The sequence below is a fragment of the Acipenser ruthenus genome, chromosome 12 (assembly GCF_902713425.1).
Source record: "Acipenser ruthenus chromosome 12, fAciRut3.2 maternal haplotype, whole genome shotgun sequence".
NCBI classification, from domain to species: domain Eukaryota; kingdom Metazoa; phylum Chordata; class Actinopteri; order Acipenseriformes; family Acipenseridae; genus Acipenser; species Acipenser ruthenus.
Window position 1 is genome coordinate 8,935,367 of NC_081200.1, and position 27,952 is coordinate 8,963,318.

The 27,952-nt window shown below is 35.4% G+C and overlaps 2 protein-coding genes across 4 annotated transcripts in view; one reads left to right on the forward strand and one right to left on the reverse strand.

Moving 5' to 3' along the window:
• The window catches only part of LOC117416564 (A-kinase anchor protein SPHKAP-like), a 103,675-nt gene extending 90,263 nt beyond the window's left edge, over nucleotides 1–13,412 (forward strand). For all 3 annotated transcript variants that reach the window (XM_034027727.3, XM_034027729.3, XM_034027730.3), the window contains 6 exons: nucleotides 144–3,870; nucleotides 5,000–5,170; nucleotides 6,550–6,636; nucleotides 8,748–8,800; nucleotides 9,394–9,578; nucleotides 11,047–13,412. In XM_034027727.3, the coding sequence (XP_033883618.2) occupies nucleotides 144–3,870; nucleotides 5,000–5,170; nucleotides 6,550–6,636; nucleotides 8,748–8,800; nucleotides 9,394–9,578; nucleotides 11,047–11,190 (4,367 nt within the window). In that variant the 3' untranslated portion in view covers nucleotides 11,191–13,412. The remainder of the gene's footprint in view (nucleotides 1–143; nucleotides 3,871–4,999; nucleotides 5,171–6,549; nucleotides 6,637–8,747; nucleotides 8,801–9,393; nucleotides 9,579–11,046) is intronic.
• Nucleotides 13,413–13,901: 489 nt separating this feature from the next.
• On the reverse strand, nucleotides 13,902–25,550 carry daw1 (dynein assembly factor with WDR repeat domains 1). The gene is made up of 13 exons (XM_034028263.3): nucleotides 25,424–25,550; nucleotides 24,201–24,273; nucleotides 23,708–23,852; nucleotides 22,487–22,545; nucleotides 22,238–22,360; nucleotides 21,891–21,990; nucleotides 21,077–21,184; nucleotides 19,436–19,542; nucleotides 18,741–18,843; nucleotides 18,375–18,489; nucleotides 18,038–18,114; nucleotides 14,776–14,938; nucleotides 13,902–14,290 (listed from the first exon to the last, which is right to left on the reverse strand). Exons 1-13 carry the CDS (start codon nucleotides 25,461–25,463, stop codon nucleotides 14,256–14,258), a joined length of 1,248 nt encoding a protein of 415 aa, XP_033884154.1. The 5' UTR covers nucleotides 25,464–25,550; the 3' UTR covers nucleotides 13,902–14,255.
• Nucleotides 25,551–27,952: the final 2,402 nt, after the last annotated feature.

Here is a 27,952-nt window from a genome sequence, read left to right on the forward strand (position 1 = left end):
AAGCAGCTGAGTAACAAATTCCTCAATTCAGTAACTGTATAAGAAAAATATTAACAAGTCCCACTGAAACTGTGGATTTCGATAATGACCTGTACAATTCTTGCTGTTCAAGTCTAACAAAAGATTACATTTTCTTCCCATAGATAGAGACAATAATGATGCCACCGACCTCTTCTCAGATGACAGAAACACAGGAAAAATGAGATTAGGCAGCCGACCAAATAAAAAGACTCCATATTCTGAATCTGGGAATGCAGCTGCAGAAGCCACGCTGCATAGCACATATAAACCCATGAAGCAGCATCACTGTAATGTCCCACTTCTAGATACAGTGGGGCACCAGGCTGACCACCAGAAAAGACATCAAAGTACATGTCATGGTCATTGTGCTGTAAGGAGTTCTGATTCTACTCAATCAAGGAAAGAAACTAGAGATGGACGCCACGCTGTAAATGTTGCCAACCCAAGACAAAGCAGCAAAGCACAGTCCGATATGCCGTTTCCCTTGCAGAACACACAGCCGTCTGCAAGTCATTATGCTACAAACTTAGCAGAATCAGTCCTTCAAGACGCTTTTATAAAACTATCCCAGGCTGAAGCTACATTCACGACGGAGGCAGCTTTAAGTGTCTCTGCTGGTCATACAATACTGTCAGCCAGTACAGAAGAGACAAAACCAACCCGGGCATGGAATGAGCTTCCCAAGATTGTGATTGTTCAAAGTCCAGATAACTGTGAGATCACACCGGAGTGGCTGGGCGCCCCATCTTCCAAAACAAGCAACTGGACTGAATCAGAGAGTCCCAGTGACATTTTTAACCAAGTAACGGAAGAGATTGTGGAGCCATATAGCTGTTCAACTGGTGGGCATACGCCTCACCCTGTTGAAGTAGCTTTAGCTTGTGCAGCCAGTGTAATTGGCACTATTTCAAGTCCTCAAGCTACAGAAAAACTCAAGTTGGACCAAATTGCTGCAGATTTAAATGTGATTGTACCTGAGGAACAAACCATGGAGAGGAAGACAGAGAAGGCAGAAGATGATCAGCAGGAATCATCAGGCATGGATTTCTCCTTTTCTTCAGCTCTTTGTGGCATGGCTCAGGTAGCCAGCGCAATTGCAGTGGTTGGCCTTGATGACACACTGGAGGAGAACTATTCTATGTCTCGTGGGCTTCTGTCAGCAACAGAAGCCTCAACGGCCATTACCCTTCACTGTAGCGTGGCGGTTGGCAGTAAAATCAACCAGTTTACTGCAGGCATTGCAGAAGTCCTAATAAAAGAAGCATCTGCAATTCTATCTGAGCCAGATGTTTATAAAAGTGTTGGAGACTTTTTGGAATCCACTCACAACAAAATAGTAGCGAGTGTTGCAAAACTGCAAAGCACTAATTTAGAGGCAGATACAGATGATTTTGCACAAATCATGTCAGATGCAATTTTCAAGCTCTCATTTGAACGAGCAAAAAAGAAAAAAGAGTTAGAAAGCCCCAATAAAGACAACAGTACTGTTTTAAACCCACAAGACATTCTAGAAAGTACAAATAATTTGCTCTTTAATATGCTATATCTCACATGTAAGAAGATTGGTGACATTGCAATTCATAATAATGGGTCATTAACTGAAGACAAAAGCTGTTCTACAGATTGTGAAACAGTTGTCAAGCAAAGCAGAGTACTGTCACACAAATTATCAGGTTTTCTCGACTCCAGCGAGTCTGATAATTGTGACAATCACAATAACCTACTTCAAAGCAGTGATAAGCTGTCAGCCTTTACTGGTGTTAAGGAAGACATTACTGTTCAAGAGAAGGCAATGTATATAAAAGAATCTGAACTGTGCTCTATGTCACAAAGCAACAAAGACAACAGCTTGTCTTATTCAAGGGATACGAAGCGCAGGCCCAGTCAAGTAAATATGGCATCTCTCATCAAAGACTGTACTAACCTTCAAGGCCAATCCAATAATTACAACTTAAAATACATGAAATCCTCTTTAGATAATGACAAACCAAAGGCAGTTTCTGAGTTAAATGAGCTTTCACAGGAACAGCACTTTATTATCCACAACAGTTCAACCACAGGCGTAGAAAAGCAGAAAGGCAGCATGCTGGTGGATAATGAATATAAATTGTCCTCATTAAGCTCACAACAATCTTTATCATCTCTTCTGCCTGTTGTCCTGCTAAAGCCAGCATCAGAGAGCAGATCTCCCGTGACTGGTTTTGCAGAGGATTTAGCCACAACTGTAGTTTCGATGGCAACAGAAATGGCTGCCATTTGCCTTGAAAACTCGAACGGGAAGCAGCCATGGTTCTGTGCTTGGAAAGGTGGACCAGAGAACCTTGATAACTATTTGGTGCCCTGCAGAACAGTTAAGAGGAAAAAAGAGACACAGAGCAATGCTTCTGTTACCAAGAAACACAGGCCACCAAGACTCAGTGAAATCAAAAGGAAAACGGAGGAACAGCCAGAGTTAAAGGAACGGCTCATGAACAGGGTTGTGGACGAATCAATGAATTTTGACGAACCTCCTGATCCTTTCAGTGTCTTTGCCAATGCAGTGACTGCAAAGATTATGAACTGTCCAGAGTTGTCTGTGGTTGATACATCAAAACAAGGCCAGTCTCAACCAAGGAACCGCTTACACTGCGACAGGTGGAGTAAAGGGAAGACATCAAGCTATGAAAGTATCCCAGAAGAGGATGCCAATTCCTCAAGCTTGATCATCACCTTGGGACCAGGAACCATGCTAGGTCAGAATCTGAGCAGGGGAGGTTCCATATCCAAGCAATCCAGCTGTGAAAGCATCACAGATGAATTCTCCAGGTTCATGGTAAATCAGATGGAAAATGAAGGCAGGGGCTTTGACCTGTTGCTTGACTATTATGCAGAACAAAATGCTGTTAACATACTGAGCTCAGCGTTGCAGCAGGTCACCAAAAAGAATGGGCATCTCAATGTAAGGTCAACATGTCTGTCCAAACAGTCTAGCACAGAAAGTATCACAGAGGAATTTTACAGGTTCATGATCAAAGAAATGGACAATGAGAATTACAGTGCAGCAAAAACTAAAGCGTGGAGTAACAGCTTCCTGGCCCCATCTCCAAGAACATCCTTCTGTGTCAGGCAGTCATCAGTGCCAGACCGGAGATCATCAGACTCCAGACTTACCGTGAACGCACCAGTGAAAGCCAATTCTTTTGATGGCTTTGCCAGGAATGTAAATGCAGATGCCCTCAACATATACCCTGTTAACACAGTGTCATCAACAGGTCTCTGCAAATCGGATTCCTGTTTGTACAAACGAGGTGGTACTGACCAGATAACGGACATGCTCATACATGAGACGTGGTCTAGTTCCATCGAATCTTTAATGCGTAAAAATAAAATTATTGTGGACGAAGATGACAATATGGATCTTGATCAGTCTGAGAATGGATCACAGCTGCATGTTGAACAATTTGCAAGCAGGCTGGCGGCTGACATTGTTGAAAGAGGGACATCTTTAATTGGGGGGCAGCAGGACCCTGTTGATTGCCAACTGCCCATCCCTGTGGCAGAAAAGAGACGGTGTTTCAGGAGCAAGACACAGTCACATTTTAAGAAGCCTGCATTAGACAAAATCCAATCGACCCAGGAAAAGAAGCCTACTGTAGCTAATGATTCCGCATGCATTGCCTCTCCTCCTCGCTGCCCAAGGGAAGTGCCTTTGATTCATATAGAGGTAGATCAAAGGGAAGAGTTCAATGAAGACATAGCGTCTTCTGCTATCGCCCCTGGGAAGCCAAAGACAGAGTGTCTGCCTGACGAGAAGCACCCAGAACTGTTGTGTCAAAAAAATACTGAGCAACCGTCTATAAATCAGAGCAGGTAGGTGGCACAACCAGGTCAGCAATCACATTGATTTCACATGTGGTACTCTTTTCAAGTGGTATGTGTAGCAGAAGTGCAATTTGATGAGCAGTTATAGAAGCAAACTTTGAAATTGGGTATATTTTTGCACACTTCACTTGCCTCAGATATCAAAGAGCTTATTGAGAGGTCTTAAAAACAAACAAACATTATCTCCCCAGGTATATAGTTTTGTTCTTTTAAGAAATACTGATGCTTGAAGGTGGAAGATTTGTTATACATTTTCTTGCACTGTTTTATTTCTTTATTTTACAAAACCATGTAGCCCAAGTATAGAGCGATCCATAAGGAAGTCAACCGCTTTAGCAGTTTCAAGGTGATATCTGTCATGAAAGTGGAACCAGCGAAATGTTTGCTAATTCTAAAGCTTATGGTTGGCAATCCATCAAGATTATACCTAATTACAGGAACTTCACAATTTGTGGGTTGTACCGAGAATGTTCTGCTTAGTTTTGGTAATGTAAAGACATGTAAAGACTGTACAGTAAATATACATTTTTAATAGTGTTAAGGATAGTTTATTATAAAAAAAATTGAAAGTTGTGGTTTGTTGATTACCTATTAGCGTCAAATAAAGCCAGCCTTTTTACTGTTTTTGTACAGTGAAGTATTCTGTGTACAAAAGCAGTTTATTATAAGTAATATAACTGGTCATTAAAAATTGAGTTACTTAGTACTGCACTTGGATTGGCAATCGTCTGGGCATTCTTATTTTACAGATATGATGGCAGTACTCCAAAAACCAGAATCCTGCAGGTTGCATTACTGGTATACTTCCAGTGAAGAATAACATATTTAATCTGAAGCGTTATCCATATATGTCAAGGTTATCTATATATGAACCATTTCAATTAATTTTTCCTGTTGCATTAAGTAAAGTACAAGTTAGTGTTAGTGTTTGAGTGATAAGAGAGAAGGTTGACCATGTTCTGAGGCTTGGTGTTATATAATCAGTGATACACTTACAGTGACAAACAGTAAAATCATTGTCAATGGCTGGTGCAACATTGGGATGCCATTAAATACCAAAATATTAGCCACCCATGTTAGTTAATTAACAAGGGTCATTACAATTTGCTTTTTACAGCCCTGCGTGTTACAAGACTTTAGTAACTGCTGTAGCTGACAAGGCATCGGTATCAGAGGAATGCCCCAACGCCCTTAGCTGCAGCGATGACAGCACAGGAAGCTGGTCACAGATCACCAATGAAGAAGACCCTCCTGAGGATACCAGTAGCTATTTACAGCTAAGTGAAGGGTCAGTAAACTATCTCCCTTCCTGGTATTTTAGCTTGTAGCTGAATAAATCTAAACATGGTCAAAACAGCATGCGTATTTGAAATTCATTAGTAAGCATTGTTTACTTGAAGCAAAAGTTACCAAATTGGTTACGGTCGTAGGATATTGTCTATATATATTAACCTCTAGGGTTTCTGAGTTTATGATCATGTTCTTTTAAAGTGATTTTTTTCTTCTGAGTTACTAAAACAGTAAAACAACACAGATTTGGGGCCATTTTTACAGAATAAAAGCAAATTCATTAACTTACCTTGTGAATATTGCTTTGAAAATGCAGGGATGTATGTTGTTTTTGTCTCCATTTTCGTTAATATATAACAAGAAGTCCTGGCACACCTGCATTTGATTCTTTAAGTTTTAAACGTGAAACTTCAGCATGTTGTTTTAATTCATGTGTGCTTGTAATCATGGGAAAATCCAATAGCCATGTGCAGTGTCGCTCACCCAAATCTTCGGGCCCGGGACATGTTTTTACATTCTTGGTAACTTCCCCAGTAGCCTTTGCCAGCAAGTATACAAGCTGAAAACGTTTCAGGATAAAATGACAAATTGCTCTATTAAAGCAGAGGTATAACATATATACATTTACTTTCAAGCTATTTGAGGCTCTTCACCTCATCTTTTTTTGACCATGACCAAAGGACCTTTTTTCACAGCTTTATAAAATCAAACTGCATACAGTAGATTCAAATGAATTATAAAATACGACCTGCAGCTCAAGTTCTGCATCCAACTGAAAAAGCCAAAGAAATATGAAATATGAAATCGGTAATACAATAACCATAAACAGGCCCTTTCTGATCAATAAGGTCAGTTAATATTCAGATTCGAGGGTAGAAGATTGCCTTCTTATGAACGGCACTTAGGGAGACGGTCATCTGAACAATAATATTTGATTGTGATTTATTAAGTACATTCAGTCAAATGGTATAACCACACTGGAAATAAGTGCACTTTACTGTCGCTCCTCCATTTGAAAACAGTATGTGCCTGGCATATTAGTTTTAGGATTTCCAGATTTTTAATCATATATGATTACCGTAACAAATGAGCAGTTTGCAGGTTGTAAGGTTTCACATTGAAATGTGGCAGTTCACATATTGCTTGCATAATCAGTTACAGTATATAAAGTATATCTCATGGATAATTAGATTTCATGCAGATTAATATACTAATTAAACTCTACCAAGCACCATATGATACAAAGTGAGATTCAAATTAAATTTAACCGTAACAAAATGGATTCCTTCCTGCCAGACCTTTACCAGACTCCCTTAAAACAAGCCACATCAACAGGACACAAATTGTTCTTATACTTTTCTATGTTTTAAATTTCAGCAATGGAAACAGTAGTGCATCCAGCAGCCTTGGTCTTGTGGATCTCGAAGGTTTACAGGAAGCTGTTTCACCATGTACATTGATAAGGTATGTACGCAGTGCCTTAAAGTTTTACCAAAATGAGAATGTATATGAAATGTCAAGGAGACAAAGTTGCCAATCAGAGCTGATCACCATTATGACCTCACAATCTCTTTGTGACATTCCTCCACCTCCTCTCTCCTCTACAACTCCAAACATGTATAACTACTGTATGTTCTCATAAGTATACATCTTGTATAATAAGTAAAGTACAGTATACATCTTGCCTGGCTTCAGTGCTCCCCCTTTATAACGCTGGAGTTGGGAGCCCCAGGTAAGTGACCTTGCAATTCAAGTGCTACTGTAATGACATTATGTAATGACATTAAAGGGAGTCAAGACCATTCCCCCTTATAACCTGTTCCTTGGTATAAAGAGCCACCTTATAACGAGGGAGCACAGTATGTCTTTTACACTAAAAAAGTCCCCATTTAGAGACCTGTGAACCTCTGCATACTACTTTAAAAATGTTTTTTAATTAGTGAGAGGGGGTTTGATGAAAGGCTGTAGTTGCAATGAATTCCTTTATTATGTTTTTACACTCTGTGTGACTGTGTTGAACCTTAATTGCTTACAGAATCATTTGTTTATTGTAATTAATATATATACATATATATATATATATATATATATATATATATATATATATATATATATATATAATTGAAAGCATGTTCTTTGCAAAATCCATGAGTTACATTACCTAATGGTAATGGAATGCTTTCAATGTATTTTTACAGATTGAAATGTTCAAAATAAAAACAAATTAAAATGTATTGTTACAGAATATAAATGGCTGTTTCTTGGTAGTTTGTCTTTACCTTCATGTAGCAGTCAGCTGCCTAACAGTCATCAATGCCCTGTAATCAGGTTTCTAAGTACAGTCTTAAGTAAACAGTCTACAGGGCTACATGTGGACAAAGATGTATTAAACATGAGGTATTCGTATGTGAATGATAATAAGCCAGGTTGGTCTGTTTGCCAAGTGACATACTGAGGCAGTTTAGAGGAGCTCATGAGGAGATCAATCACTATAAAGGAATGTTACTCAAATACACAGCAGTTGCTTATCATGATGTTGTGTGTATTGGGAGGTGACGAGGGACTAGTATAAAATACAGAGATTGGATACTTGATTCTGAAGTTGACTGTGTTAAAGATTGTGGGTACATGCCAAAGCAATCTAGAATAATGTTATCAGCAGTAACTCAATGCCAGTGGTTATTGGGTTTTACATTAACAGGAACAAAGGAAACAACAGTGCATGAAGTTTAAATGGAATAGAGCGAATCAATTAGAACAAGAGCAGAATATGAACCTATGTAGGACATGACATATCTTTCAAAGTTCAGTCACATGACTCACATCAAACCCTGTTTTGACTTCCTTTTAATTTTAGTGTTTGCAGTCCATATCTATTCACCCCTACAGATTTTAACAGCAGAATTAAGTGACAAGTAGAATATTTCTCCATTCAATTTCATTGGAATCCCACAGTACAGTTTCAATTAAAACAAAAGTCAGAAAGGTGGCCAACCATTTACAGCACAGCAAGCACTTGTCACGCACATAAAAACTATAATTAGAGGAAACATAAAGTATTCCTGGAAGCAACCATCTCCTTCTCTCCTCGGGTCTCAGATTTTATCATAGCTGTTTTTGAGGCATTTATTTTCTCGTACATTTCATGCTCCTTCTTGTTATTGCTTGAATAACCGAGAACATTGGCTTTGCTGTAATGCTATTCAAAATCCCTATCTAAATAAATGGTGCTGGGGGTAAATAAAGAAACTAGACTTCATTTTAGAAATGATCCCACAATGCTTTACCTTTTGCTAGGAACAGCTGTACAAGTCACATTCTACACTGCCACCAGGTGTATAGGAATCTTAAGTAGGTCCTGCAAAATAACTGGGGTTGAGAGCACACAAAGTAAGAAAAGCATGCCATTTTTGTGAATAAAAAATAGAACTTTCATCAAAGGTTAATTAATGTACCGTGCTAGCATTTAGTCCATGTGGTGGCTATATATTTAAAAAATATATGTTAGAATTAGCCTGGTTTTCAGTCGAATTTTGTGATATGAAGATAAACAAAACCCCTTTTTTTCTTTTAAGTAAAATAGTGGAAAAAAAGAAGATACTTAAAGAAAAGCAAGACAATTTGGATGGTAAGTAATACATTTAAGTATTTTAAGAATTAGTTACAAAATTTAAAAAATCTATTATTTCTACTGTATTTCATCATATTACTTCTAGGAATGAAGTGTAATTTAACTAATTAAAAAAATAATAATTGGCTACATGTTGCACTTTACCACACTGGCAAAAAAACAAACAAAATAAAACCTTAATTTAAATATTTGCCTTAGTTATTATGGAGAACATAACTTAATTGGCTTCTGCAAATGAACAACTTACTAAAGAAACAATGCATTTTAAAATGGATGTTTTAAACGTTGACTGAAACTGATAAAAATGATAATACTGATACCATAAAACTCCAGCCCTATCTCTGTCCTTTAGTTTTAGTTTTATTTAGTGACTCACCAGCAGGATTGATATATGTGATATTTCCATTTGCTGCAGTTTAGATAAATAAAATAAACTACAATGTATTAAAACTGTAATGTATCACTGAGGCAATGAAAAAATGCTTTAAAAAAAGTAGTTACTTCATCTACCGGAGCTATATTCACAGTATAGCAATAATCATATCAACCTGTATGCATATAAACTGATCCATGCAATTGCCTCTTTATAGAATGCACATCTGGACTATCCATAGGAACAAACAGCTGCCACAAAGACCTGCTGGTGATGAACTTTGACCTGGAGCCCGACTGTGTGGACTCAGAGCTTCGGGCTACCTTACAGTGGATAGCTGCTTCAGAACTTGGGGTTCCAACCATCTACTTTATCAAATCTCAGGAGAAGAGGATAGAAAAGGTATGTGTAGGACAAGAAACACAAAGAGTGTTACAAAATATTTAAGAAAAATTGAGTAAATTAGTCTTATTTGGGAGCCCCACACGATTTTTTTTAAAGCAATTCTGGAGTCAATTAGGTTGTTATAAAGTGTTGATTAAATTGTAATTAAATATAGACTTTATGAATGTACAGTAATTTCTATTACTATATTGAAATGGCCAAGTTTATATGGTTATAATCTGTTGCTGTATTACAGATCATTACAAGAGAGCACTTGTATTCAAGTAGTATTATTTTACTCTCCTACACATAAACTCAGCCCAGGATGCATAGCTGGTGCCTTTAAACAGAGCTTTCTGAGCAAATCTGCAGAGCTCTAGAATTTGATTCGCTGGTTCCAAGACTCAATCAAGTTTTCTGCATACCAGTACTTTTAGTTTTTTTGCATGCCACACCAGTCATCTGACCTCAGAGCAAACTCCACAGTATCTGGTCTAATGCACACTTTTATGTAGCATTGTCATAAGATAAATCCGTGACTTGAGTGAAGTTAAACTATATCTATATACATTGTATATGTTGTTTTACTGCTGCTTATATTTGCTGGAGCTGCTGAGATGATGACACCTGAAACATGTTTTTGTCAAGATGACAGGGTATATAAACCTCATTTATCCGCGACTTCAATTATCCACGGCTCCGTGACGAGTTTTATCTCTGAAATACAGTACATTATTGCCAATGTAGACTTAATGCTGACGGTCCACACACACACACACACACACACAAAGACACATGCATCAGTCTAACCTGTGGCGTCAACGCCAAGACAGCAGCGCTACAGATGCAACGATTCATGTCTTGGTATGAACAGCAGAAGGATTCTGTAAAATTAGTTCTCCTGAGGCAGTTACTTAGTGAAGCCAAGCAAACATATTTTGCCTCACTGAAACAAAATGATGGACTTTGTCAAGGTTCTAGCTGCTAGCCACACGACTTAGTTTACAGGAAAATTGTGAGCTCTGATGGGCCGAATAGCTTATTCCTGTCATTAAATGACAGGAATAATGATCATGTAGCTTTGTAGTATTATTTTGTTTTGTAGTATATTTATTCATTATTAGTATTTTTTTTTTTTTTTTTGTAACAGAAAAAGCTAGGGAAACTGGGTTGGAGGGGTATCACATTTTGAAAAGATTTTGCTAGGAGTATCACTGTCAAAGTAAACTAATTTTAAAACATTATTATGTCTTTGTGATATATTGTATTGCATACAATTTGGTTTACATTACTAGTTTCTGTATTTTATTCATGCATTCTAGTCACACGCAATGACACCTCATTTATCTGTGGATTTCACACATCCGTGGACCTATGTCCCCCCAAGCGTGCAGATAAACAGAGTTCCACTGTATTTGCAGCTACACTGTTAACATGTTCCAAAACATGGAAATCACAATTTTTATTGTCTTGGCTTCTGTTTTAGTTCCTGGAAGTGGTGCGTTTTGTTCAGCAGAAGGCTTGGAATGTTGGAGACCTCTTCCGTGCAGTTGTTGAGTATTGCAAACTACAAGAAGAAAATGCTGATGCTGTTTCAAATCTTTTTGACTGGCTCCTGGATTTGAGCTAAGCAAACAAATTTACAATTCAACAGATTTGATATCAGCTCACTTTTAGCCACATCATGGACTTTATTTTAATGATCCCGACAATTACGGCATTTAGGGCAGTGTTATTAAGAATAGATAACCCAGCATTCTTTGGCATATTTTAATGTGTTTAGTGATTTTAATTCTGACAGGAGGCACCAGCAATACAGGTTTATTACATGATCTACCAACTTTAACATGATTTAACAGGTTATGAAAAATATACTGGAAAAAGGTAATCGATAAAGCTAATTTGTGACTTTTAGTGTTGTGGTATCAAGACCCACTGCTGTTTTAGATCATTAAAATAGAACCAAACAAGATGAAAGATTTTAATCAAAAATCCTGTGAGCAGTGTTCACTTTCAGTTATCAAAATTCAAAATCACGATTTGGCAATCTGGATAAAAACACTTTTATCTGCTCAAATATGATTCTGTATTAACAACTGTTTGCAGGTGGAGTGAACAACATCATTGGGTGGCGTTTGCACAGAACAAAGATTAGGATTATTATTAAAATACAGGATGGATTTAACAAGATCTCCTGATGCTTATATTGTTAAAACACTGTCCCATTGTGTTTAAATTGTGCAAGGTTTATTAAGAATGTAAAATATGTCCTTGGTCTTGTTAGAAACTGTGACCCGATTATTATAAATAGGCAGAAAGAACGTTTGTTGATTTTGAAGATGGTGACATTCATTTGTAAAGTGATTTCTGAAGAAGTATCTGAAAATGTGAGTTCAAACTTAAATGAGTATAAACCTTCTAAGGTTAGCATGATACTCTTGCTAAAACAATGCACGAAAAACTAAAAAAAATTTTTGGTAATAATTGGTCAATTGCAACAAGCTTGAGAATGTGATCTTTGGTTCTGTACTAAATTGAGTACTAGCTGCGGATCATCTGTAGCTCTTACTATCTAAGTACCAACTGCAATGGAAAAACAAAGGTCAGGATCAGCTGATCCACAACTTTAATACAGACCTCAGGGATAAACTGATCATTTCTACTTCGTGTATGGGAAATACATTCATTAATACACTTCCTGTGAAAAAAAAGAGGCACATTTTACAATAAGTTTTAAAACAAAACCTATTTTAAAAGATATTAAGGTGAGACATATAAGGTGTCGATTAAATGTATCTATAACACTCACTACAAAGACATTTAGTACTGTAGTTGAAAAGAATAGTTAACAGAAATTCATGAGTTAAAAGTTAGTACAGCTTAGTCGAAAGAATCACTGAACTTATCAATTAGTTTATGATCCTCTCAGGGGCAGATGACTGATATGTTGTGTTTGTTGCAATTGAGAACATCTTAAACCTACCTGCAGACTATCTGCAGGTGCTTGATTAGTTGAAACTGTCCTAAAGACTATAGTGCTGATAACGTACGAACCACGGGATCATCCCCAGTTAGTGCGCTACTTTTAGTTTGTTGCAATTGACCAAATTAGTTAAATTTTAAATGCTTGCTTTATTTCAGAATCTGCAGATTTGTATCACCAAAAGTCTTCAAACTGTCCTTACTAACAAAACTGTGATAAATGATGTCATTTGTTTACTCTTCATGAGTAGACTTTTTTTTTTTAAAGCTTGAGTGCATCAGTAATTAAACTATAGAAAATGTATTTATAAACTATTAAGATTTGGGCCTCATTTTTGTTTAATTAAATATAATTTGAAGAACTGTGGTTGCACTGTGCACCTGTAGTAAAGAAGTAGGTTTGTCCATGTATACAGTGCATGAAAGGAAGCGTGTTTAATATGGAGAAGCTGTGCCTGGTTCATGTTTATTTCAGCTACTTTATGTACAAAACAGTTTGTAATTTGGAGATTTCATTCAAGTATTCTGGTTAACTGTGCTCCATTTTATTTTGAATTAAGTTATTTGTTTGAGATAACTGTACATACTGTATATTTTGGATTATTGTACCTTTGACAGTGTATGTACTTCTTTAGAGTTTTTAAAACTAACGACTAGCAAAGGTAAACCTGTACTCTGTGATCAATGGTGTGGATTACATTTTGCAGTATAATGAACCTGTACGTGGAACTAGTTTGTTAGTATGTTTTTGCTGTAATATGGTAATGTTTTATCAGCATTTAAAGCACACACAAAAAAACTGTCAATTGTCAAAAATATTTCTGTAGTATTGAATGTAATATTTTGAAATTAATAAATTTATGTCATGCATTTCCTGTACCCAATTTTTTTCCCCACCAAAACCTGACATGTACAAAAACTAGAAATATTCACTAAATTATGACCACACTTCTTATGCCTGTATCTTCTACTGTGGGAAAAATGCATAGTATATGTTTGATGTGAGTAATTGTCCCATAGTGGAAAATCAGGCCCTTGATATTGTGCACATCCTCAGGGTTGAATGTATATTTGATAATCTGACACACATGCCCCCTATAAACGTCACATTAGATTTAGCAAAGCCATTGTTGCAACTTCAGAAATTCAATGAAGTTTTAACCAGTGCAGATTCTTTCATATATATTTCAAGTATGAGCTGTGACTCGCAGTACACTGTAATGCTACCAGCTGTGTTTTGAATGTGAAATGCAACATTGATAAATACATTGGAAACAAAATAAATACATAAAGTGACAGATGACAACTGCAAAATTAGCTTCAGAAAAACAAATTTCAAAGTAAGTTAATCAACCGTGTTTTTTTTTATTTTTATAAATCTTTTATTTAAGAAAATGGAATAGAAATAAGTCATTACATCCAGGATGTTCTGAATGCCTCAGTGGAACTTTATAAAAGCACTCAGATTAGACATCACTACAGCATTAAAAACATGATGTATAAGAAGTTCAATACAAGTAAAACATGAAATACCAAACTTGTGTTCTCTGTAAAGAAAACTGGAATCGTAATTATTTTCATTGTGACGATTAATTCAAGAAAGAAGAAAAAGGGTGTTTCTTCATGAAGTAAGTGTTAAATAAGCCTCTTCACTTCTGGCTAAAATGTTACTTGGTTTCATGCCATTATCTTTTCCTCAATTACATTCCTCTTTCAGCGCCATATTCTGCAGGTGTTATCTTTACTGCCTAAAACACAAAACAATGAGAACATTAAAGGAAGACCCATTTTAAATGAAAAATGTATTTTGGCAGATCAAACAAGCTTTACTATTTAAATGGCTTAGAATGTATTTCTCTTCCAATCTCTCCAAAGTGTTGTAAAAATATTAGATATTCCAGTTTTCTAATCCCACCGCTTTTCTTTATTTACTATACCTGCACAAATTCAACTGCTAATTTTTGAGTCTGTAAAATGTGTTGTATTTGAACTTGTTTCTATAACAATGTAACTCCTTGGAGAGAGAAGCATTACCTTTTACTATGAATGGTGGCTATCCTATAATGCCAATGCTTAAGATAAGATCAATACAATGGCTATATAGCCAGTCACTATGCCTGTATGACAAAACTAGGGTACAACGTGCAGCAGATTCAAAGTTAGACTGATTTCGCCAAAGTAAGAGTACGTAAATAAAACTGCTGTCCTTAATCATGATGACACAGTTTCTTACCTGTAATAATGGTATTGCCTTCATAGTTGAAAGCACATGAAAATATCTCATCTGTATGCCCCTCCAATATCTGGAGGCACTGGCCTGTATGCGGATCCCACATTCTGGCAGTTTTATCAGCACTTCCAGTTAAAATACGACTGCCCTGTGGGTTAAAGCAAAGCTGGGGGGGGGGGGGGGGGGAGACAACTGAGTATACGCTCTGGGCCCTGCACACTGCAATAAGTTTCCTCAAGGAGGCTAAATCCTATACTCTGACTGTCTTTATATACTGTATAAGGTGTGCATGATGTTCAGCTTTATTTTTAAGTGGCAGGCTCAAGATGACATGAAAGACACTTTCATTTGAAGATAAATGCCAGTCACACATTGGGGACTAAGCAGGCAGAATTCTCAATTCAATGCATTATTTTGACTTCCAGGTTACTCTTTTGTTCCTTTTGAAAGCACCATATTTGTTTAATTTCCAAATAATGCCAACTGTTAAACAATGATGCTTTGGTAAAGCTGACCTAGAGTACAATGTCCAATTCTGGTTACAGCACTATAGGGAAACTGATTCACTTGCAAGTGCAGGGAAGGCTTAAATCTGAATATGTAGTGTAGAAAAAAAGGATGGTAGAGGGATTAATTAAGCATATAAAATCCTAAATCCTTAAATAACTGGTAATGAAAGATAACAGCTGCTCTGTATTATTTTGCAGATCGATTTCATTAGGGCCTCTAGTTTTATATTACATGTTGTCATGTATTTGTAATTTGATATACAGTAACTGTACAGTATTGTCTCTTGCCAAGGACCTCATTGAATGACCTTTTCTAGTTCTTACTAATTTTCAAATAACATTTTGATATTAAGGCTCTTGAAATCTACAAATGAATTGAAAAACAAAAGATGATGAGCAGAAGGTTGGATTATCTCCACTGAATTATAATTTTCTTGGCGCCAATAACTGATTCTGAGTAACAGCTGAGAAGTACTTTTGTATGAGTATAATTTACCGCTTAGCATTCTTACAGCCTTTCTGTTAAACCACCATTTTGTGTAAAAACAGGGTTACAATTAGCAACTACACCAAAGGTTTACAAAAATAAAGGTATAACTGTGTACTTTTGTGCTATGCATTTATGTAATCTTTACTTTTTGTCTTTTCTTTTTATTCAGTTTATGTGAGACTTTACAGTCTGGAAAATGAGAAGGTGTGAAAGAGCTGTCCATTGAACAGCTTTCAAAATTGCTGACTGGATTACACAGAGAAAGGTTTTATGGTTAATCTTCAATGCATTTTAGTGTCTTTCTTGTAATGGCCTTTTCTTAGGCTTGTATATAAGTAACTGTGTCTTACACTGAATAATATATATTGGGATTCTGCAAACCGTGCATGTATCCTGGCTCTTGCTGTCCCACAAAATGTGCTAAGTGTGACTTCTTTATGTAAGCCCCAGGGGAAAAGAAGAGCCACAATCTCAGACATTTGAAGAACAAACTAGCTCCAGGCATTATCAGAATAATTAGTTTAAACCCAAAGGCATATACTGACAATGTTGACACTATTTAATAGATGTTGCACACATTCTGCCACTAGCTTCTCAAAACCTGACCTTTGTTCTACTGCTTATTTTTCCTCACTTCTAACACATGCTAAGTAAACAGAGTATACAATTTGTAATAAAAGAGAGACAGCATATACCAGGGGCGGCCAAATGTCCTGACCCTGCCAGCCCCATACCAACATTTCCATATGATCGAGAGCCTCAAGACACGTGCTGTACAACATGCAATGTGTGCGACAGCAAGACATTTTAAATACTAGCCTTACTGTGCAGTACAGTAGCTGTTAGGCTATCTCTTGATGACAGCAAAATACACAAAAACACGGGATAGAACAGTGCAAAGCCTGCAATTTCTGTGTAATGTGTATTGTACTGTAGATCTACAGTGGATTAAACTGTAAATGTAACACACTGGTGTTTTTCCATTATTTCTGTTTATACTGTATGAATTACACACTTTATATTATATATATATATATATATATATATATATATATATATATATATATATATATATATATATATATATATATATATATATATATATTCAGTTATTATGAAGCAAAATACAATAACTGACCTGATTTCACCAAAAAACACCACATAAAAACACATTTTTGTAAAGATTCTTCCCCTGAAGATCTGAATGGTGTGTTAAAAAAAAGACGCTTTTTTTTTGTATGACTGCTGTGTGTATCAAATACTGTTAAGAGCTTTGTTGATGATAAATGCACTGCATTTATTTTGAAAGGGATTACAGTACCTGCTCACGACGAGACGTAAGATATGTAAATATAATATTAATTTTAGACCTGCAATAGAACATTTAAACATGCATTCTCTAGTCTGACGCCAACACTCCAGTTTTATCAAAAGATTCATTCATATGAATAAGGACGTTTGCCACGAGGGATATTCCATGCTTGCCATACAAAACTCGCATCTGCCTTCAGTCTGATCCAGGAGGATATTCGGTTGAAAATGTGTTTTCATGATGTTTGAGGTTGCTTGCCTTGTACAGGCTACAGTGTGTACGATTGCAGGTTCACCGCTGTTTCAGGTGAAAGTAAACTCTGGTTTAAAGCCTCCTGCTTTCGTTTATTACTCATGGAGGGTTTGCTCAATGCTATTGTCTCCACAAAACAAATGAGCGCTAAATTCAAAATTATGAAATGTATTTCAACTGCACATCCGGCTTTCAGTAGGTGACTGAAAAACGCGGTTGAAAGCCACCAAGTGACGAAATATCCTTGCAGTGAACATGCAGGCTCAAAGAAACAGAACAGAGACAACGGGAGAGAAGAAAGAATAATAAACACGAAAAATACAGAGCGCTTTACAACAAATATTATCGTAATTATAAAGATAAGAGATGAAAGACAATATCCGTGAGTTCATTTAGAAGGAACTGGATAAGCCTGGTATGTATGATTTGTTGCCATATATGGCATTTAATTTCCACATCATGTTGTCGAATATGTACCAGTCTTGATCATAGTTTTGTCAATTGCAATTTTTTTTATAGTTTTATAGATCTGGCAGTTTTTAAATCTGTCGCATTGCGTCTGTGTTGCTTCAGGTGTGTATGGCCATGTTGCTGCGAAAGTATCTTTTTGTGGAATGAAAAATGGCATTGAGTCTGGTGTGTAGCAGTCTTTAGACAGCATTTAAGTTTCCCATTGTTGCTGAAGAAGCTGCGAATACTCACCTTGGAAATTTCACCCTCGTGTCCCTCAAGCTTAGCTATGCATTTCTGTGACGAGGCACTATAAACTCTTGCAGTTCCTTTTATTAAAAAAAAACAAAAAAAACACAACCCTAAATTTATATAATGCACAATGGTTACAAATTGTGGGATTTTACCTGATGAATATAATCTATGCAATGTTATTAAATAATGATTAAGAACACATGCAATCCTATAACAGACACATAGTATATTTATTTATAGATTTTTATATATGCTAAATTTTTTTTTTTACAAAACCACTAAATTACCAAATACCAAATGAAGTGAAATAAGAATGTCAACCAGCACTACATACCATCAGCAGATGCAGTTGCAATAAGCTGCCCTGTATAATCAAAGCAAACATCCAATACTTCATCTTCGTGTCCCGTTAATGATGCAACACATTTGCCATTGACTGTATCCCAGACCTGGAGAATAACCACACACATATGTAATGCATTTAAAAATAACATTATTTTATGCACATAACAATACACCTATTTTTTATGTCACTGTGCATTTAATGAGTTCCTGATTTTACACATCAGGAAATGCAGATTTAGTAAGTGGAGTTCCCTTTAACTTGTATTTGTTTACAGTACAGGAATTCCTATTTAATGGAACAATTCCTATTTAATGGAATAATTCTTATTTAATAGAACAAATCTGAGAATCTCACCATGCATGTTTTATCCATAGATCCTGTGACAATAAGTGAACAGTCCCAGTTGAATTGTGCACTGCTTATTTCTCCTCTGTGCCCGATCAAAGTGTGGATTCTCCTAAAAATGCAATGCAAATAATTATTTCACACATCTATAACACTCAGCTTCTGACAATTCCAAAATATAATAATGGAACTGCAGTAAAACAGATTTTATGTTTTTGCCAGTTTCCATTTTTCATTGCAGTGCAGTGATTTGTAAAATATTTTTTCCATCGGAGTTGGACGGTATGACCTTACTATCAATAAATAAATGATTAAATAAAATAGATACGCACTATGCACCATTCAAGCAGAACATAATTAATGCTGTGATGAATAATAAAGCAGCAACTATAAATGCTTGATGAACAGGAAAGGCTTCCTTGTTTGATAAGGTTTACTTACAAGTTTTTCATCATTTTATTTGTTAATGTAGTTAAAATTGCAGTGAAACATCTGTTGTATGACTCCCATCACATAGCAGGATATAAATGTAAATATCTGTACTTGATATGCTGAAAAAAAAACTAAATTCTGTAACTTGAATGGCTATTGAGCAGATAAATGTAGATTCCATATTCTTTATCAAAGCAGCACAGAAAAAAAGTGCTAACTATTATAAATTACTTTTGGAGGAATATAATTAAAAAAATGAAAAGATTCCATACCTTCCTAATTGAACATCCCACAATGAAACAGTATGGTCAAAAGATCCAGTGATAATTTTGTCTCCCGTTGTGTTGAATGACAGTGAAATTATTTCAGCTGAATGGCCCTGTAAAATACAATTGTGCCACGGATTTAAAACAATCATAATGCATTTTAAATAAAACTGCAGTGGATAGCAATATTATCAAGGCAGTTTTGTCAATTTCTTCAGTAGTAAATTGTGTGAAATTTTTGCCACTATCATTATTATTATTATTCATGTCTTATGGATAATAAAAAATACTAACTCCAGGTATCTGCCTATCAACACACAATCACTTTGCATATAATGTACTTCAATTTCAATCCAATTTTCTCCATGTTAGAGCAGTTCAGATAAGGATGAATGTCGCCAAGGCCTTTTTCTGGAAAACTACTATGTTATGTGACTTGATAGCTGTCAACATGCCCTTCACCGCATTATCTGTGGAGGACATCTTCAAATCCCACATAGTTTTTCCCCATAGAAATTTTAGTACAAAGCTACCGAAAGCTATTTCAATGAATTGCATATTATCAGATACCAATGATGACAAATATTTAGTTTTCTAGAAATGTCATTTTTAAAGCCAAGCTGTATGGGTTGGATTCCAGGCCAGAAGCGAACCCCACAGTCAGCAAGTTCAAATGACATTTTTGTTGCATATGTGAAGCAAATAACGTTTGGAATAATTTAAATACTAGGGTACTAAGTGTTACAATGACAGATATAAATCGGTGAATTTTTTTTTGTATTTCTATCGATCACATAAAGGACTTTATTTTCATTGAATACACTAGTTAAAAAAGCCCAAAAGACAAAAGTTATACAGCATAGTATACACCGTAGCTGTCGAGGATAAACAGAAACAAGTTTGATCAAAAGTAAGGAAGATTTAAAATACAGCTATGGCCAAAAGTTTTTCTAGGATTGAGACATAATTAAAAAAATAAAATAAAGAACTATATGAAAATAATTTATATCTTTTATTTAACATCATGTAATCAAAGAAACTACAAAATGATACTGCAAAAGTCTACCGGAAGCCATGATAGTAGTACAGTATTTCATGTTAGATTTCAAAATATCACATTTTTCAATTTTTGCCAAGTATATAGAGAATTACAAAGCGGTATGTAATGCTATACGTTAACGTAACATTATTTAGCAGGTTTCATTCGACTTTATGAAGCAAAATTAGTTAATTCTATAGGATGATGCACAATTTTTGGTCAAAGCTTTACATCTAAGCAAAATATTGATACTGGAAGTTCCATGTAATAAAACTACAACTATTTGGATCAATAATAAATCTTTAGTTGTGCATCCATGATGTTACGGAACAGAAAAGCCAGAGCACTTCTTGTTCCTGCGGTGATTTAGAGGACAGATCTCAAACCCCAGTGCACTACAGCGGACGCTTTAATACAAATTTAAATATTCAGGTCTAGACACTTTAGACAACTCATTTACTAAAATATGACTTATAAAACTAGTCTCTAGTGTGACTCTAGTGTTGAATGGTTATATTGATATTCAACAATCACATTATGTAGTCTCTTCAAGTTATAGCCCCAAATCATAATAAATACTCTTTTGAAAGTATAAGAATTATACAGACTGTTAATGTAACAGCTTCTTCTCCAGTCTGGATATCCCAAAGCTTTGCTGTTGTGTCCATACTCCCTGTTGCCACCAGTGTACTTTGCGGATTAAATGACAAACATACCTGTAAAATACGTACAAATTAAAATGTGCATACCACCTAAAATATCAGTTTCACCATGGTGCAAAGGAGAAACTCTGCTTCCAAAGAAAAGACTTTCCAAAAATATCTTTACAGATGTTCTTTTTTACTGCTACAGCTTGAATAAACAATTACATTTTTCTTGTATAGCTGAACCTGCTGCTTTAAGTTGTGGACTATTTAAAATGTGCTGTAAACTTTCGATGAATTAATCTTTTAGAAAATGGGTGATACACTGTGTGTCATGAATACCAAACATAACATGTAACTAACTATATGTCACTTTTTTTTTTTATTCAATATCTAATTAAAAATAATATTTTGCAATGCCTTGCTCTTGAAAGCTGCAGTCAATATTAGTAATTAGTCTCATTATTTGTACTCTCTACTCTAATGTACTATAAGCATTACAGACATAGCATTCGGGTAATGATTCTTTGAAGTCATTGGGTAGTATTAATAAAACACTAAAGCATAGTTGTATAAAACTTTATGCATTCATATTTTAGTAGGAACACTTACAAATATTTTTGTTGGTTTCTGTTTTGTGCTTCATTTAGTACACTTAAAAGATGAATTTCAAAGGCAAGAGTTATTATTATTATTTTATCGTTCAGACATCAGTCCATGTCCGTACTTGTCAATTGTAAGTTTAAGTACAGTAATAAGCTTTCATTTCAACACTTACAATTTCTGCAGTATGACCTCGAAATGTATGGTAACATTTGCCTGTCTCTGCACTCCATAATTTACAAGTCTTGTCAAAGGATCCAGTGGCAATTTTATCACTAAAATACAAAAATAAAAATGATTACATAAAAATGAGCCTCTGAAGTTGCAAACCTGTATTTGCTTTGCTAACATAAGGTTTATTTAGAGATGTGTGGATTATGACTTAACATTAATAACAAACAAAACCATTTGGTGGGTTTTGTTCACCCACAGTTCAAAACAAATACAATAAGTTTCCATTTAAAATACATGTACATACAATGACATGTATACAGATTGATCAAATGTCGTTAAACACATTACCCATAAGGATTGTTGAATGCTATTGCATAGACCACATTTCTGTGTCCTTCCAGTGTGTGGAGCTCTTCTCCTGATGCTGTATCCCAGATTTTACAAGTTCTGTCATAGCTCCCTGTTATGAAGCTGTAAATAACAAAATGCATAAATACATGCCTGTGTCGCCACATACTTACGTATAAGTAAAGTTTAAGTAGATTTCAAGTGACAGCATTTAACAGTAAATACAAGTATTTAAATAAGGAAACTCACCTCGAGCCAGATTTATTAAATGCAACATTTGTAAGGGGTAAGATGTGTGCCCGGAGTACCTAAAACAGAGAAACAGCAAGGTTTAACTCACTTCTATCTAGTGTTTAGATGTTGGTAACTGCTGCTCTCTACAGATAAAATGTGGAATGACAAAAGATATTCCTTAAACATCTATAAAGTTTTAGCACAAAGGTATGTTAGTGATAGATATACAGTATAATGGAAAAGAAGATCACCGTACATTTGTGCTGGTGTTGATGGTTGCCACTGTGATGATATTTTAATATGAAATGAATGTATTAACGTGTCACCTTAAGGCCCAATCAAAGGGGTAATAATTTGCTTGGCAGCAAACATGTCTACAGTATTCAAAAACATACACAAAGGATTTAAAGAAATAAAATTTCAAATTATTTATATATAATTATTTATATATACTGCTCTAGATAACTGTTCTCAAAACACCACTCAGCAATGCATGCTTTAATTAAATTCCTTGAAAAAAGCATTTTATGAGATTGGAGATATGTTCTGTATTTACATTCTTCAAACATCACATGTTAACATGATATTACTTTGTCTTGTACTGAGATGCCTTCTGTAAACTGCATGAATTATTCATTTGCATATGTACCTATAAGTTTAACAAGGACTGCATCTTTCCTGTTTACTGTACTATGCCAAATATGATCCAATAATATGCAAAGTAGACCTCATTTACTTTAATATTTATGAACTGCTGCTGATCATTTCTGTCATATGTAAGTATGGATTTTTGTCAAGTCTAAAATAAGAATCACAATCTAGAAGGAAGCTAAATGAAGTTCCTCTCACAAACACACTGTGCTTCATTTAGTTCCATTCAAGAACCAGCAAGCGAAATTTCATTTCCGTCAGAATAACAATCTGTTAAATTTAGATCCGGAGAAAACTACTTCTGCTGCAATCATCATGATAAATATTATATTTGTCCTGATTGGAACAGGGATAGCTTTTACCTCCTAGATTATGGAGTTCAGTTCTGAAGGTCTTAAGTTCACACACCACAAAAATGCGTCTATCAGCATTGGTCCATTTGTGACTTCACATCTCCACAGTGTTGTAAATCTCTTTGAGATCCTTGCGATAAAGATGCTATAAAGTGTGCATCACATTGTATTATATTGACTGTCATCAGTGCAACACTTCAACCACAATGCATTGCTCTGCAATATTTCTTACCTTAAAAAGGTAAAACTTGTGATCATCCTGTTGACCAAGTTTTTCTTGTAGTCTCTGTAGCAGCTGTTTTACTTGTTCTGTGCGTGAGGCAGTGATAAGGGGTTCAGTCTTTTTAATTTCTTCTACTAATGCATCAATATCTGTGCTGCAGCAAAAAGAATAAAAAGTTTCCATTAATATTCATACATGTCGTTTTACATGAAATTAGTCAGCACGTTGTACTGCTGTCAGTATGCCTTTCATTATGATGGTTTGGAATAGGGTTGGATTAGTGAGAGTCTACTGAAGACAGCTGTTGTCTGGAAAGAGGTAGATTTAGAAAGCACTTAATCTATTGAAATGTCTTAATATGTGTTGTACATTTCATAGCAACATACACATTTTTTTCTCCCATCATACTGGACCAATAAATAATTTCACATTTGAAATAATAATAATAAAAGTAGCACATAGGCCTACTGTACATTAGTTATTGTTTGTACTTCATACTTACTCTGGTGATAGATCGAGTAAATCTATTGATTTGGTCTTTAGCTCGCCTCCTTTTTCATATTCCAATACAATTCCTGTATAAAGAAAAACAGGTTCCACTTAATAACAAATACTGTAACATTGAGCTAAATGTGTACAGTAGTTACCCACATTTGTTTGCATCTGTTTTGTCGATTTTACTTCCATAGATAGATAGATAGATAGATAGATAGATAGATAGATAGATAGATAGATAGATAGATGGATGGATTGTGTTAACTTACTGCTTTGTATCATTTTCAAAGTGCAAAGTGGAATTTAGCCGTTTCCGGGAGGTATGACACAGGGCCGTTTTTTGGGAAGGAACGGTACAACATAAGAATTGGCTTTCTGTGGTGATCTACTTTTTTTCTTTTAAATAGCTTATATCTATAATCGTTTGCGTGATTTATTTTAATTGCAAATATATCATGCCCGCTATTACAGTTGTGTTACAGGATTCATTAGTTTATCAGTAATGTAATCACAGTTTTACATATAGACTGCTACTGTTGTCATGGTTTTTGTCCGCTTTGCTTTTCATACAAATTCAGGTCCGAGTTGGTTTTTAGATAACGTCCCAAATTATGGGCCGCTTTGCTTTTCCGAATTCAACCCAATTTTGGGGATATTCTGCTCAGCTGACAGAATGCCAATTCTTACATTTGTGCATAACATAATAATTTGTATAACTTTAGCATTGACTGCTTGTTAAGATACTTAAAATGAATACAATTTTTCAACAAATTCCTTTACGTTTATAATAATAATAATAATAATAATAATAATAATAATAATAATAATAATAATAATAATAATAATAATGATGATGATGTAGCATTTAAAACAAGAATCTTGGACATAATAAAATGTTAAGCTACAAAGAAAGTAAAACTAAATCAGTCACGTTTCATTCTACAGTTTGCTAAATGGCTTGGATTATATTACTGGCGAAATTTACATTTATTATAAAAAGCATTATGTAACAGAAGTACAACAACTAAGGTAAGACAAAACACGAGTGTTTTTATTTTTTTGTTTTGTTTGTTTTTCTCCCAGAGAACAGAAGTATTCATTGTGCTGTTTTCAGACCACTGATAAACCAAACCTTAACATACGCCAGGCTTTATACCGTAATATATGCATTAGTTAAGTTATTTAATGCATGTACATGAATTAATGTAATTTAAAATATATAATTGTTACCTGGTGGATAATATCTAAGCAGGAATCGTTTGAGTTTCATCTTGTCCTGTCTGAGCAGCAATGCATGCAGCAAACAGACCGTCACTATAGCAACACAGCAGCTCTGACGCTACAACTGAAGCGCAGGCGCATAGCCCAGTATTTATTACTGAATAGGTGCTGAAAGCAAAGAGTATATTGCTGCAGAACGAAGGCTCGCACAGCGCAGCTCTCGCAGGGAGCCCACATCGGGTAGTGCTGCGTGCGCAACTCGCAATTTACATCGTGTATCATTCACCCCTACCACGTGATGATAAACAGGGCGTAGGAGGGGAATAACACTGAAAATAGTGATTACCCTGTGAGAATTAATTGATGATCCACGGCCAATACCCCACGAATTTAGGTTTAGGGTTAGGTTATTGTTATGAAATAAACACTGCGGTAAAGTGAGCACGCTTCTAATTTTGGGTTGAAATACTTTTCACGTATTTGGATTGCGGCATGATCACACACGAGATAAATTATGATAACATTTTACAATAAGTTTTCTGCACTGATTGCTTTTGTTTGTTTGTTTGTTTTTTCTAGGGAATATTTTGTAGTGTGTGATACCTTTTTCTCAGGTATCACACACTACAGCTGCTGCAACTTACCAGGAGGATTCCCTTCAATATTTCTTTTGGTGTCATAAAATTAAAGACTGTTTTGTGGGGAGACATTTGGTGGGGTAGTTCTTTTAAAAGTGCATTAAGATGTACGTTTTGTAAATGTACAAAAGTGCATTTTGTATACTTTACATATAGTAAAAATAGGATTATGTATCATACTTCTTGAATATTCAACACATTTTTAAACAAACTTGAGATAAAAGACTGAGACCAATCACAGGGCAGTGCCACTCAAGGCATCAAAGTCCCATAGATCAAAGTTCAGCTGGCAGTTCCATGTCAGTATGGAAAAATGCAATATGGAGCGTTTTGAAACACTTTTTATCTCTAGTTTATTAAAAAGTGGGTTGGTTATTAAAAGTTGTATGACAAAGAAATGTATTTTTACTCTAAGTATAGTTCATTTGGGGATGTTTAGTTTTGTAATTAAACATCTTTAAAACCACCAAATCGCATCATTTGTCACATCTGCACATGGAAAGTCTTTTATCTCAAGTTTGTTTAAAAATGCGTTGAATATTCAAGAAGTATGATAAATAATCATATTTTTACTATACGTATAGTACACAAAAAAGTATCTTAATACACTTTTAAAAGAACTACCCCACCCAATGTCTCCCCACGAAACAGTCTTTAATTTTATGACACCATATCCTAAGGGGTACGTTGCAGCAGCAGTAGTGTGTGATCTCTGCCTGGGAAAAAGCAACAAGCCGATGTACCAACTGCGTGAAATAGCAGCCTGCACAATGGTACAAAAATATTCCTTAGAAAAAAAACAAAAACAAAAACATTAGATATCACTGCAGATATATATATATATATATATATATATATATATATATATATATATATATATATATATATATATATATATATATATATATATGCAGTCAACACAGTAGTTAGAGTATGTGGTACTTAGTACAATATTGGTTCCGTAACATCAGCAATACGTTTTGCAGAACAAGAAACAGCGATCTAAGATGTTGAACATTTTACGACTAAAGAAATGTGAAGTATAAAATGTAATTAAGTACCGTTTTTGCCGACCCCTTCAATTTGCCGCCCTAGGCGGCTGCCTGTTCTGCCTATATGGTTACGTGGGCGCCGGTTTTACTCCAGAAAATAGTGGTTGTCAAGATGGGTACCACACAGAGAAGGTCAGTACATCCAAATGAGTGAAATTTGAAGAAAAAAAGGTTGATTTGTAAATACTCAATTAAAATGCATTGCCATTTCCGTTCTGAGACTGCTAAAGTTGACACCAAAAAGGTCAGAAACTGACCTGACGTGTCTAACCACACTGAATGTTTACTACATGCAGAACAATAGCATGCATTGACATTTCTGAGGGACGGGTCTAGGAGCTTTGCATAGCAAAGCAATAACAGATACTAAAAATTTAGTAGGTTCTAACATGTCAATTGTACTCTTAACTAACATAGCCTGGGACTTACATACACATTAGAAGGATTACTTTAAGCTCTGTTTTAGTTTTTAGATAATTATTAAATCCACCAGCAAATTATTACACTTACACCAATTTGTATTGATTCAGTGATTTTTATATTACAGGTGTATCAGTTTGGGCTATACAATGTGCAATAAAACGTTTTGTGTAATTTCATGGGAGGAGTACAGGTACCTTGTTTGATTCTGTAGCTCAAAGTTTCATCGTAATCACGGGGAAGGTTAATAGCAGCTAACATGTTTACAGGTTTGCTTTCATACATTCTGGAATAGCTGTTTATGCCAGCAGTGGACAATATAACCCTACTACAGAGCCTCCTACCTGTGTGGTCTTAACTTGGGTAGTAACATATTTCACACGACAGAAAAGCAGTGTGTTTGGGCAGTCTAATATCAAGAAGACAGC